Source organism: Panthera tigris, chromosome D1, assembly GCF_018350195.1.
Source record: "Panthera tigris isolate Pti1 chromosome D1, P.tigris_Pti1_mat1.1, whole genome shotgun sequence".
NCBI lineage: Eukaryota > Metazoa > Chordata > Mammalia > Carnivora > Felidae > Panthera > Panthera tigris.
Window position 1 is genome coordinate 20,109,194 of NC_056669.1, and position 14,517 is coordinate 20,123,710.

The window sequence follows — 14,517 nt, forward strand, 5'->3', positions numbered from 1 at the left end:
AAGAGTGCCTGGGTGGCTCAGTAGGTTAAGGGTCCGGCTGCTTATGCTCAGGTCATGATATCATGGCTCCTGTGTTTGAGCCCAGGGTCGGGCTCTGTGCTGACAGCTCAGAGCCTGGAGCTTGCTTCGGATTCTGTGTCTCCCTCTCTGCCCTCCCCTGCTCTCACGTGTGTGTGTGTGTGTGCACGCGCGCACGTGCACTCTCTCTCAAAAATAAACATTAAAAAATTTATAAAAAATAATAAAAACCTTAGCTTCCCCCAGCACAAACCATGGTATGAAATCAGCGGTATAGACAGAGGAGAAGAAAGGACACCTTTCACTTTTTAGTAGGGCAAGAGGTAAATTTCTGAAAAGGACAAAAAGTCTAAAAAGTCAGCTTCCCTGGTATTTTGTGTGATGTTTTTAAATCACAAAACTTTCGACCAACAGATTTTTATTTATTTATTTATTCTAGATTTCGTTTTTTAAGCAATCTTTACACCCAATGCGGGGCTCAATGTCACAACCCCGAGATCAAGAGTTGCACACTTCACCAATGGAGCCAGCCCAGGTGGCCCTCAACCCAAAGAATTTTTAAAAGTCAGTGGGTAAATGGAATAGGCAGAGTTACGCTAGAAAAGCCAGGTGGAGGAAAGGTACAGAGGCTGAATGCAGCCAAGTCAGACAGGATAATACAGTAGCTAACTTAGTTCTCGCTCGGTAGAGACCAGCCCAGCGGATCATTGGGAGCAAAGCACTCACTACAAGCTCTGTTGACACTGCCCCAAAAGCACAGAAACACCAACGGACCTCCCGTCCTGAGCACCGAAGACCCAGGGTCAGTTCCTTCATTTTTCCAACTCCAGAACCCATATCAATTCTTCTGCTGGCCAATTATTGAAGCGTTAACATTTTCAGTCCCGTCCTGCATCGTATGTGGTTTGTCGTATTATATACAATCTCCGAGCTTGCGAGTCATGGCTTTGTGCAAAACTTAAATGTAGGCAGGTGGTAATGGTTTCAGAGGATGGGGAGGAGCAGGCTTCCTAGTATAGATTTGGGGTTCTGGCCACTTGGCTAGGGAGTCAAGCTACCGTATCTTAGCTCCCTTCTTAGGAAAGACACTAATACTGCAGATTCCCTCCTCGGGCAAATGATAGGTGGCTTCCTAGGAGTGTTTGCTTGCCCAAAGAGCACAGACTCTCTTAAGACCCAAATACCTTTTCTTATTTATAATGTTTGTATCTGGAGTCTTTCAACTATAAGCCAGATGGAAGAAACAGAAAACTGGAGGACTGAGGGAAGGCGACTGTAGGAGGGTGGGGAGGGGAGCCGGGGGAGGCGAGGGGTCTGGCCAGTTGCACACTCACCACTTTTTGGTTCCCTTCGTTGTCGGTGAGCAGCCATTCGATATCCAGCGTGTCTTTTTCCGGAAGCCCCAGTTGATGGTGACAGGGCAAGGTGACCCTTTCCTCTGCCACTCTCTTGATCTCAGTGTGAGTCCCCAAGGTTCCAGCATAGTAGGACACTGGAAAAGAAGAGCCTCTAGTGAGTAATGCAGAAACTGGGTAGCAACGTATAGGAAGCAAATATTACAAATAATAATTATTGGATGTTCCTGCAGGCAAGGGGCAAATCAAGGTGTCCGAAGAATCCTAGACCAGAAGCACCGGAAATCCTGGAATCGGACAGTGGTTCCTCCATTAACTGAATTCATTGTATCTTCCATGGCCCCCCAGATTACACTCTTACCTACCTTATTGGTTTTTTATGAGTGATGAAATGACTCAGGTCAACAACTGTGTGATCTGGACTTTCTCTCCCTTACTAGCAGAGGCTTCCTTAAGAACAGAGACCGAAGGAGAAAGGCAGGGGTTGGCATCCTCCCCAGAACAGGCTCTAGGTACCACTTTCCTTCCTTGAGCCATCTTAGAGACAGGCGATCCCCCCACAGCCCTACAGGGAGTGCAGGATGCCTCAGAGAATAAGTGGGCTCTTATAGGCAGTTACTACTTCCTTTAGGGACACGCATTCTCTTAACCCCAACTTCTATCTTCCATTCTTTATAGTTTCACACCACATGGCTTCAAAATGTAGAGGCAACCCTTCCTATCCAAAGTGAAATTCCGAGTTCCCACATTTGGATCCCGTCCCTCCACCCATCCGGTATCCCTTTGGCCACCGGGATTTCGGTTCCATTTTTGACTTTCTTTACCTCTAATTTTCATCTTTTTAAAAATATTTTTTAAGTGTTTATTTATTTTTAAGAGAGACAGAACGTGAGCGGGGAAGGGGCAGAGAGAGAGGGAGACACAGAATCCAAAGCAGGCTCCAGGCTCTGAGCTGTCAGCCCAGAGTCCGATGCGGGGCTTGAACTCATGGGCTGTGAGATTATGACCTGAGCCGAGGTTGGACGCCTAACCGACCGAGCCACCCAGGCGCCCCTAATTTTCATCTTGTTCCAGGAACGGTATTCCATCAGCAACTCCGGGTTCCAAAGCTCACCTTCTCTCCTTCCTATTAATCTCAGACATTGTTGGCCATTAAATCCACAGAATTAAAGAACTTCCCCTGGACTCTAGGTGTGATGTGTCTGGCGTTAAGGTGGGCTGTAAGGTCCTCCTTTGTCTCCTTACACAGTGACCAAGAAGCTCAGCGTGAAAATGGTCTCTTTCTCTTTCTAGTCACTTACAATGTCCCCGTGCCTCATTCACAATGTAACAGAATCATACAACCTCCGAGTTGCAATAGCCCCCAGCGTCAGGGTTTCTACGAAGTTCCCCTTTCCCGGGGAGAACTCACTCTGCCAGTTCAGAGAGTTTTAAGCACTAAGCATCAAGGATCATGACTTAACGGAAGCACGTAAGCTACCTTTTTTATTCTGTGTTCATTTCCCAAGATAGATTAGCAGTAACTCTGTGGGAAGGAAAAGAGCCTGAAAGAAGGAAGAAGGGGGCAGGAGAGACTGTAGTTCCCTCTCCGGGGAGGCAGACTGGTTTGAGGTGGCGGGGCGGGACCCCCAGAGGCATCCACCCTGGAGAAGCAGCAGGGGGATTCCCAAGCTCGGAGGCAAAGAAAGGAGACCACAGAAACCCGTTGGGCCTAAGAAGGGGCCTTCAGAACCAACGGGATAAGCCCCTTCCGGAGTCTTACTGACGCTCCCAGTAAGGTTTCTGTTCTTTCTGTTTAGAACTTAAACCGCGTTGAGGGTGGCCGCGGTTTTGTGAGCCCTTTGTGTGCCTTGGCTGAACGCTGAGCGCTCAACCCCATGAAGAAAGCGTTGTTATCGGCCTCTAGGGATGAAACAGGAAGAGGAACTCAGCACTTTGCTCAAGGTCACGCCGCTAAAGGTGCCAGATCGGGGGCTCAACCCCAGATCTGTCTCGCGGCAAAGCTCACGCCCTGACGGCCATTCTGTGCCGCGTCCGCCCTGTGTCGTATGCGGTTCCCGGACACCCGGTTCTCCCGTTAGCCTCTAGGCTCCTTGAGGTTAGGTACCATCCACCGCTACGTTCTCAATGCACTCGGCTCAGGGTCTCTCACATCGCAGGTGCTCACTAAATAGTTGTTGGACTGACTCGAATGTAACCTGTGTACTCCTTTCACCCTGAGCGAACGGAGGCCCAGGGATAAAGGAGTCGCCCTGAGGTCCTACAAATCACTTAAAGGCAGAAACAGCCCATACAAAACCCATCCTCCCCCTGTCCCGGGAAAGCACACTTCCTATAGAGCAGCAGGGAGATTAGCCCAAGAAGGACTTCCGCCTTCTCCCCCTGCTCACTTTCCCCTGAACACAACAGTGATCGAATGAAACCAGCAGCCCACACCCCTGGCAAAGCTAGAGAACCCAGCACCGATCTGGTGCATACAGTAGGCACTCTACGTTAAATACAGGCCAAGAAACAACCAGGCAAGTTGCCGATTGGAGCCACTAGAGGGACTCAAAGGCTCAGATTTGGTGGCTGTCCCCAAAGGAAAGGAACAAAGCGGAGGGTGGTGTACTTTACCAGAGTGCCAAGTTCTATTTATACCATATCCAGAATTAAATACAGCAGGGCAGGGAGGGGGCCAGCCAGCGGATACAAATGACTCCACCAAGGCAGGGAATCTCAGACTTCAGGGGTTCGCTGGGATCCCTGCAAATTTCCCAAATTGCTCCTTCTGTGCTCCCCCCACCCCTCCCCTGTGGCCGATGGCCTGAACACACAGGTGGCTGGGCTCTATTTATAATTCTCAGGCTTGGCAGTGTGTAAGGGGACGGCCAAGCATGTGTCTGTCCACTGCCTGGTGGGTGAGTGGGAAAAGCCAGCCGTGGGCTCCCGGGCATCGAAGGTTTCATCTTCATCGAGAAGGACCGTAGGAGGGGCGCCTGGGTGGCTCAGTCGGTTAAGCGTCCGACTTCGGCTCAGGTCATGATCTCACGGTCCCTGGGTTCGAGCCCCGCGTCGGGCTCTGTGCTGACGGCTCAGAGCCTGGAGCCTGTTTAGGATTCTGTGTCTCCCTCTCTCTCTCTCTCTCTCTCTCTCTCTCTGTTCCTCCCCTGCTCACACTTTGTGTGTGTGTGTGTCTCTCTCTCAAAAATAAACATTAAGAAAAAATTATAAGTCTTAAAAAAAAAAAAAAAGAAAGACCTTAAGAGATCATCAAAACTTAACTTAGGAGGAAACCACAACCCAGAGAATTGAAATGTTAAGTCACAGAGTTAGCGGCAGAACTGGTAGTAGGAAGATACAGCTGATCTGGAACAAAGCAGGGTTAGGGACACCGGTGCCCCTCGCAGTCCAAAATCCACGTGTAACTTTTGCCTCCCCCAAAACTTAACCGCTAGCCGCCTACCGTTGACGGAAATCTTTACCGACAACACAATCATTTAACACATAGTCTACATGTTATGCGTATTATACGCTATATTCTTGCAATAAAGTCAGCTGGGGAAAAAGAAAACACTAAGAAAATCACAGAGAAAACACTTGCACACTACTGTACTGTCAGAAATCCACATATAAGTGGATCCACACGATTCAAACCGGTGTTGTTCAAGGGTCAGCGGAAGTCTCCACTGGGTGTCTGGGACACTCGTGGTAGTTGGTGGCAGAGAGGTGCTGGAAGGTAGCAGGGGTGCAAATCTTCTTTGTGTGCCCATGCAAGAGGCAGTCATGGAAGCCTTGGGCTCTCCCTGAGGGAAGGCTTCTGCGTGCAACTCAGGCACTTACCACAGGACCTTTGGGAGCCTGAGCTTGGGAGAATTAGCCTCTCTGAACCTCAGTGTTCTCATCTGCAAAATGGGAATTAACCAAGACACTGGAGGTAAGGCACCCAGCAGTGTGATGGCACATGCGAGTCTCCCCCCCCCAAAACGTCAGTTCCCTTCCCCTACTTTCCTCTACTAGAAGGAGGATTTTTGTTTTCTCTTTGTTTTTAATGTTTATTTATTTTTGAGAGAGAGGGCACAAGCGGGAGAGGGGTAGAGAGACAGAGAGGGAGACAGAGAATCCAAAGCAGGCTCCAGGGTCTGAGCTTTCAGTGCAGGGCCCGATGTGGGGCTAGAACTCGTGAACTGTGAGACCCTGACCTGAGCCGAAGTCAGACGCTTAACTGACTGAGCCACCCAGGTCCTCCAGGATTTCTGTTTTATCTTTTCCTCAGATGATGGCTGCCCACCTTTGGCTAAGATGAGTTTAAGGTTTTATTCTCTAAAGGGCATTTATATTTACTAAAGATTCTCTTTAAAAAAATTTTTTTTTAAATTTTATTTGTTTATGAGAGATAGAGACAGCATGAGTGGGCAAGGGGCAGAGAGCGAGGGAGACACAGAATCCGAAGCAGGCTCCAGGCTCTGAACTGTTAGCACAGAGCCCGACGTGGGGCTCGAACTCACAAACCATGAGATCACGACCTGAGCTGAAGTCGGATACTTAACCGACTGAGCCACCCAGGCGCCCCCTAAAGATTCTCTTGAACCTCCTTTAAAGAGATGGGGCAGGGGTAACGTTTGGTTTTCCAGCATAAATACTTTTATATAACTGAGGGACATAAGATATCTGTTTCGAAGGTGAATCCGCTGAGGAGATAATAGTAAATTTTAAAAAGGAGGTTTCTATAACCAGTTGACTGTTCCATTCACACGAAAACAGACGGAATCTGAGCCTTTAACCACTTTTATGCTCAGAGAGCCAGCATCGTTTCTGCTGTCAGGTAGACAGAGGTCTTGGACGATCCATTCAAGCAGGTTCATGCAGTCCAACCACACGAAGCCTATATTCCTCACACGCTTGTGTCCCATCACATGTGGAGGCCATATTTCTGGATCAAACCAATGACATACAGACAACTCTGTCAGCTTGGGCAGACGCGGCAAGAGCAAGAACTTGGCGAACTTTCTCGAAGGGCTCTTCTAGCGCTGCTCATACCCATCTTGCTCTCGCGGATTCAAGGAGGCAAAAGACCAGGAGAGCTTTTCACAGCAACCAGGATGCTGCATTTAAAGTATCTACTTCTCTCTTATTTCCCTAACGGAGAATTCTTCAGTTTCTCAAGTACTCCCTGATGCCCACGGGGTGCAAGGTGCCCTAGGACCTCATGGTTAAGTCTGCACGCTCACTCCCCGCCAAGGATGGGCCCTCCAGCACTTATCGTCGACACAGGCACCCAAGGCTCCCTGGCGCCTCCACCTAGGAGAGGCCACAGTGATTGGTGCACAGGTCAACGATAGATAGGTGCTTTTTTTGGTAAGACTTGAGCTATTTACCAGGCTGTGTAGACACGCAGTTTGCAAGTAACAAAGTTAGAGAGCGGCACTTAGAGTCACTCCCTGATGTCGGGTACAGAAGCTGTGACCTCACCCCGTTCCATGTACAGTGGGGCCCCCACCAATGGGCTTCTGGGGTGGGTAACGCCTCCTTCCACTAGGGATCGTATTTTTCTCAATGGGCCTGTTCGCTTACCTGAATGGGAAGAGAATTTTCTTGTTTCCCTTCACATGTTCCAGAAAGCCTCATGAGAATCAAAATCATCAAATGTCCGTCAGGAAAATAAAAAGGACTTGGGATATTTTTAAATCAACTTCTCTTGTGTTATAGATCCAGAAACTGAGGCTCAGAGAGAAGTGACTCACCCAAAGGCCTCCTGATTTCTAGACTAATGACATACATACAATTCTGTGTGTGTGTGTGTGTGTGTGTGTGTGTGTGTGTGTGTGTTTGCAGGCATGCGCCTTCCTGGCTGTTTCTGGAACACTACGTACAATTCAAGAGACCGCATGATGTAATAGAAAGTGCATAAACTTTGGAGTCAGATCAACAGGGACTTAAACAGTACCCATAAGTCCAATTAATTTCCTGACCACTCCACGTCATTTTTCCTCCCTGCGAAACGAGAAGAAAAACATCAACCCGGAAAGACTGTTGTAGGATTATATATGATGTATGTAAAGTGCCTAGCACAGATACACGGTATACAGTAACCAGTCATACATGGTAATTATTATTATTCATAATTCTACAACTGTACTTCAAAAGGCAAGAAAAACCAGAAGAACATGCTGAGGAGATAAAGCAGGATGGTGAGGAGTTTGGAAGTCATTTTGCTGGATAACTGTTGGTATTTGGCCGTATTTGCTTTGTCTCTCTCTCTCTATATGTGTATTTTTTGCTGCACTGGTTGAAAGTAAGTCGCAGATAGCAGAACATTTAACCTCTAAATGTTTCAGCAAGCACCTCTGAAAACTAAGGGCATTCTCGGGGCGCCTAGGTGGCTCAGTTGGTTAAGCGTCCGGCTCTTGATTTTGGCTCGGGTCGTGATCTCATGGTTTGTGAGTTCAAGCCCCGAGTCAGGTGCTGCACTGCCATCATGGAGCCTGCTTGGGATTCTCTCTCTCTCTCTCTCTCTCTCTCTCTCTGCCCCTCCCCAGCTTGCACACACACTCACTCTCTAAATAAACACCAAAAAAAAAAAAAAAACAAAACCAACGAAGGGCATTCTTCTACACAGCAATAATATCACACCTAAGAAAGTTACTAATACTATATGGAAGCTCATTAATTTTTTTTAAGGTTTTTTATTTTTAAGTAATCTCTTCTACACCCAACATGGGGCTCAAACTTACAACCCCGCGATGAAGTCACGTGCTCTACTGATTGTGCCAGCCAGGCGCCCCTGGAAGATCGTTTCTGACAAGAGTGGGTGAAGGAGGCTCTGGTGATAAGTGGGATTGAGATAGTTCTGGAAAGACAGACATGCTTCTCCTGCGCAGCCCGGAGGTGGTGTAGGGGCAACTTGAACAGAAGGCAGCACGGTCTTCTCCTGTCCCCTCCTTCAAGCTCCCTCACCGACAACTAGAAAAGTCTCTCTTCTATATATTTTGCCTTCCCAACCTACTCCCAGTTCCACCCCAGAATCTCTCGGGCCAGTTCCCTTTATGAGGTCTTCGGAAAAGGAAAACCACTTTCACTGTGACCTATTAGGCAACTGATATGCTCTCATGTCTTCTCAAACACAAACATATATTCGATATTTAGAGAAAGCCTACAGCCAACTCAGCGAGGCTTGTGGGTCATCAGTGGAATTTCAGGCATCTGAAAGTGCGGGTGACTTCTTACTTGTGTCCCGCCCGAGGCGATTGTTTGTTCTTGAAGTCCCTAAAATTCGTGGTGTGTGTGTGTGCAAGGACCCAGGTGGCAGCCTGAGAGGTGGGCTCGGGTCAGGGGGCCAGATATTGAACTTCCTCCCCCTCTCCCATCTGTGGGTTGGTTTGGGGGATGAAAAGAGAGAAAGGGAGAAGGAAGAGGAAGGAAGAGGGAACAGGAAGATGGAGTGGGGGAGGGGTGAGTGAAGAAGGAGCCTAAGAGCCTGAGCTAGTGGGGGAAGGTCAGAGGAAGAGGGGAACGGAGAGCCTCACACTACAGAAGGCAATTGAAGACATCTTCAGACTAAACACAGATGGATTAAAAGTGATCACCTCCCTTGGGGCGCCTGGGTGGCTCAGTCGGTTGAGCGTCCGACTCTTGATTTCAGCTCGGGTCGTGATCCCAGGGTTGTGGGATCCAGCCCCACACTGGGCTCCACACTGAGTGTAAAGTCTGCTTAAGATTTTCTCTCTCTCCCTCTGCCCCTCTCCCCTGCTCATGTGCTTTCTCTCTCTCTAAAATAAAATAAAATAAAATAAAATAAAATAAAATGATATATAATTATCTTGGGGCACCTGGGTGGCTCAGTCGGTTAAGCGTCTGGCTCTTGGTTTTGGCTCAGGTCATGATCTCATGGCCGTGAGCCTGCTTGAGACTCTCTCTCTCTCTCTCTCTCTCTCTCTCTCTCGTGCGTGTGCGTGCTCGGCACCCGCTCCCCTGCTCCGCTCTCTCTCTCTCAAATAATAAATTAAAAAAAGATATATAATTATCTTGCTAGCTGGGATCCTGAGCCAAAAGTGAGATGACATTTAATAGAGACAAATGTTAGAAGTTACAGCTAGACGCAAGCCCAGAGCAGGAAGGCCAGGGGACCTGGGCGGCTACGAGATTTATAGTGACCACCAGTGTGATATGGCTGTGGAGAAAACTGACAAGAGTCTGGGCTGCATTAACAGAGGTCTGAGGTCCCAAATATGGGGTGGCACACTTCCACCGTATTCGATGCTAGCCAGAGGAGGGGGTCTGAAAAACATATCTGATGAGTAAGGGTTGACACAATTATAGGGGAAAACTTAGGAAGATGGGAGGCTAAGGGGCCGCACAGTACCTACCTTCCAACATTTAAAAGGCTGCAAAACAAGTATTGTTACTTGTCGGGTGTTCTTCTAGAAGGTAGGATTGGGTCCAGATGGCATAATAGCTTGGACCATAAAATGATAGACTGGGAGATCTCCAACACCTCTTTCCAGTTCTCAAATGATATGGTTTTCTTACAAAAGACTTATTCCATTTCAGCTTCCTATGTTGACAGACTTTCTAACAGTCCTGTCTGACAGGAGAATGAGCTGTATCATTTGTTTGTTTGTTTGTTTACTTATGTGTGTTTATGTATTTTTGAGAGACAGAGAGAACAAGTGGGGGAGGGGCAGAGAGAGAGAGAGACAGAGAGAGAGAGAGAGAATTCCAAGCAGGCTCTGCACTGTCAGCACAGAGCCAGATGCAGGGCTCAAACTCACTAACCGTGAGATCGCGACCTGAGCCAAAACCAAGAGTCAGACGATTCACCAACTGAGCCCCCCAGGCACCCCCCTTATTTCGTGGATTTTCCATTACCGGCATCATTCAAGTTGGGGATGCGTCAGGGGCTATAAGAGGGATCCTTATACATGGATGTTGAATCAACATCAAAGTCCTTTCTAACTATAATATTGTATGAAGTATTAATTGATACATTAATATCCAAGGCATTGTCCTAGCTGAATGGGATGCAAAGTATAAGATAAAATGTATCCTATTGTCAGTATAGTGTGTTTTGTCACCATCAATCATCTGTTATGCAATTTACACAAATGATCTAGTTTGGTTTCATTGTTATCATTGCTTTTAAAGATTGTTGAGGTGCTTTTTGAAAGAATTCAAGGGAACTGACCCGGGCAGTTACATTTCTTTCCTATCTGTGGACGTTTAAATCCACAAGGGGGCAGAATTTACTTAGAGAGGCTTAGCCATGCCTCCTCTTTAATGCAGTTCTTCTATTAGCAAGAAGGATGATAATTGACAAAGAATTATAGATGACCTTGGATTTAAGCTTGATAAGCACTTTGTTGCCACTTGTGATTATATACTAAATTTCAAACGATGCACATTTAGTTTTCAAGGGCAACAGGAATCAGAAAATATGGTCAGACGTTTGAGAGGAACCTTATCAAGGAAAGAGAAGCATATACTATTTTAGTAGCTTAAGTTCACGATTTTAACTTTTTCCAACTGAAATGGATGTTTACCTTGAGATCAAAAACCTTATTTTACTTGTAGAATTTATTATGAAGGAAATCGATTACTCAGGCGCTGTGAAGTATTGTTTTAGCAGAGAGTCAATAAGAAAAGACAAAGGGAAGGAACAAAAATCCATCACAGATGGCTTAGAAGGACTGAGGAATCAGCAAAAGAAATCTCAAGGTCTTTTCAGTCTTGAAGTATAGTCTTTGTTCTAGGCCGGCACCGTACTGAATTACAAAATCCTGGAATGTCCTGGCTATACGTAATCCACAATCTCAAGTTTGGGAAGGGCTGCAGAAGGTCATTGTCTTGCCTTCCGGACAATCTCATATTTAAAACCAGTCTGCTGAAACGTATCAAATAGTTCATGTTCCCTTATTATCATTGAGAATCTGAAATCGTAGCAAAACTGTTCCAAGATATTGATATCTGTTAGGATCAAATTTTTTAGTATTGTACAATCAGGAGATGCTTAGGGATATTGACTTCTATGTCGTAGGATAATCAGCGATACTGACTTCTAAGGAATGTCCTTAAACACCTTATCCTCAATGCTTCAGATTCTGGGTGCCCCAAAAAGAAACATTGACAAAATGGTGGGTAACCAGAGGGGAGTAGCTAGAAGTTCACCTTTGCTGGACGAATATGAGTGGCATTCCTGCTACCCTACTAGATGCTGCTGGAAACAAAGATCAATGTCATTGTCTTTTGTCTATAAAGAGATCACAATAATAAAGAAACAAAACAGGTATTCAACAAACCCAGTTCAGGACGGTGTGTGATCAATATCAACGTGACGGTCAGGAAGTGGTAAGGGAATTAAGAAGAGGAAGATCACCAAGGTGATCAGGGATGGCTTCATAGAAGAGGAAGTATTTCACCTGGGCCTTGAAGGATTATTAGTGAATGTGCTGCCGAAGGGAGCACTGGACCCTGAAGAACAGATTGGAATTTTAGCAGTGATAAATGAGGGGATGGCATTCCAAAGACTGAAAATGGCAGCCTGACTGCTTAGGAAACCAGTTGCAAAACTGACCTCAGTACTTGACAGATTGGAACATCACCGTGGACCCTTGGTCTTGACAAGTTCCCACAGAATGGGCAGTAATATCACATAAACGGCATGTGAGCTGTGTCACAGTCCTACAGACTGGGGGTTGACTCTGTTGACTGTGCAAGAGTTTTATCCTGATACCTCTAGCAACAATTGTCAGAGAAAGGATACTGACCTGGTCCACAGGGATCAATCACCCTGCTGCTCAGAAATACACTTGTTATCCCTCGGAATTCTGTTCTTGGAAACATGCTAGTCCATTTTCCATACACGTATTCGTTTTTGTGCATGTAGGAAAACCTGTGCAGAGAACCCTATAAGCATGTCTGTGTCCGTACACAGATCAGACAAGAATGTGAGCCTTTTGATTCTGAGACTCTGAGAACTAGATCCCTCACTAACCTATTTCATCGACATGTCTATTTATAGCCTCTGTCTCATTTCAAATGCTAAGTCTCTTTCTAAGTCTAAATCTTTTATTACCTTCAGCAGAGATTTGAACAGAGGGAGGAAATTAAAAACAGACACAGTCTTACAGTTGAGAATGCAATAGTCAGTTGTTAGGGATTCATGGCAATAGAAAATTGAGATTACGCTGATAAAAATCCACTGATAAATTAAAGCAGCAATTCAGCCATTATCTATCCCATCTACCTTCCTATAAAAACTAATAACAAAGAGAAGATGATCTTCAAAGAGAAGATCTCTTTCTCCCTCAGTCACCTTCTCTAGGGATAGAGAGGAGAGTCATGAAACTTTGAAAATGAATAAAGAAAAAATGTCAACCAAAATGGAGTTGGGAAGTTCTGAAGGGACGTGCTTATGCAGGTACCACTCCTCAAAACTTACTTTACATACCCCAGCAGGAAGAAGGAAGGTTTTCTTTTTGCCCGGCAACAACTCAGCTAATGAGAACCACTGCAACTCAGCCAATGAGAAGTCACCAAAACCCCAAATTCTTGCTCTGGTCCAATGGACTTTCATTTAAAACAGCCCCTCCCAACTTCCTCCTTTCCTCTAGAAAAGAATATTCTTCTCCTTTGTTGTCTGGACTTGCCTATGGTTCACCATGCTTTGCATGTCCCAAATTGCAATTCCTCTGCTATTCCTTGATTAACTCATCTTGCTGATAAACTCACTGGTTATTTTCTTTTCAAGGTTCACAAAACAAAGAAAAAGAATCAAGCAAGCTGTATTTTCTACTCACAGGCAAATCATTTCCTACATGAGACAAAATGATAGATAATACACATTCGCCATCCAGTATATTTTAAAACCCCTCTATGGAAACATTTCTTAACAATAGCTAGCAATTTTTGAATGCTTATTATGGGCAAGGCATTGTGCTACTTGATTTCTATTCATTTCCATTTTAAAAAAATTTGTAATGTTTATTCATTTTTGAGAGAGAGACAGAGACAGAGCATGAACGGGGGAGGGAAAGAGAGAAAGGGAGACACAGAATCCTAAGCAGGCTCCAGGCTCTGAGCTGTCAGCACAGAGTGCGACACGGGGCTTGAACCCACGGACTGTGAGATCATGACCCGAGCCGAAGTCAGACGCTTAACTGACTGAGCCACCCAGGCACCCCTATTCGTTTCCATTTTTAATCTTCTCAACAATCCTGTAAGGTAAGCACTATTATTACCCACACTCTACAGACAAAGACACTGAAATGCAGAGAGATGACTTTGTCCAAGATCACAAAGTTAGTAAGGACTGGTGCCACAGTTCAAACCCAGCCATTTTAACTCTAACATCCATACCCTTAATGGTATATTATACTGCCTCCCAGGATATATATGTAACATAAATTTTATTGATCGAGTGTCACGCTAGCATTCTTACGAGTTCCCTCAAAGTTTTTCTTCATCTTTTCTACTCTTGGCCACATACAGAATTGCTTCTCAATATCTCTCTACTTATGCTCCCATTTTTTGCATATATAAAAATTCACACTCTTCTTTACTGTTATTTGTAATAGATTAAATACTGTGATTACACAATGGCAGTTTAGAGGACACTTTTAAGAAACTAGATATGAATATAATGCTGATCAAAAGAAGACAGACACAAAACAGTACATACTACGTCATTCTATTTACGTAACATACAAAAACAGAAAGAATTAGTCTATACTGTCAGAATTCCAAAGAGTGGTTACTCAGAGGAAGAGATGATGAGTAGAAGGGAACGTAGGGAGGCTTCTAAGGTGTTGACTATGTTCTATTTCTTTTCTTTTCTTTTCTTTTTTTTAGTTTATTTATTTATTTTGAGAGACAGAGAGAGAGAGAGAGAGAGAGCATGCGTGCATAACTGGGGGAGGGGCAGAGAGAGAATCCCAAACAGGCTCTGGGCCATTAGTGTGGAGCCCTATCTAGGGCTCAAACTCACAAACAGTGAGATCACGACTTGAGCCAAAATCAAGAGTTGGACCCTTAACCAACTGAGCCTCCCAGGTGCCCCTGTTCTATTTCTTGATTTGGGTGCCTGTTGGGGCATGTTCATTTTGTGAAATTTGTCAAGCTGTATACTTACGGGTTGTGCATTTTATGTATTACACTTTTTACTAATCAT

General features: G+C 45.6%; 1 protein-coding gene across 1 annotated transcript in view; it reads right to left on the reverse strand.

The window, feature by feature from the left end:
* The window catches only part of LOC102957423 (CXADR like membrane protein), a 99,677-nt gene that overhangs the window by 23,984 nt on the left and 61,176 nt on the right, over positions 1-14,517 (reverse strand). The window contains 1 exon segment of the mRNA XM_042958016.1: positions 1,353-1,510. Within this exon segment, the coding sequence (XP_042813950.1) occupies positions 1,353-1,510 (158 nt within the window).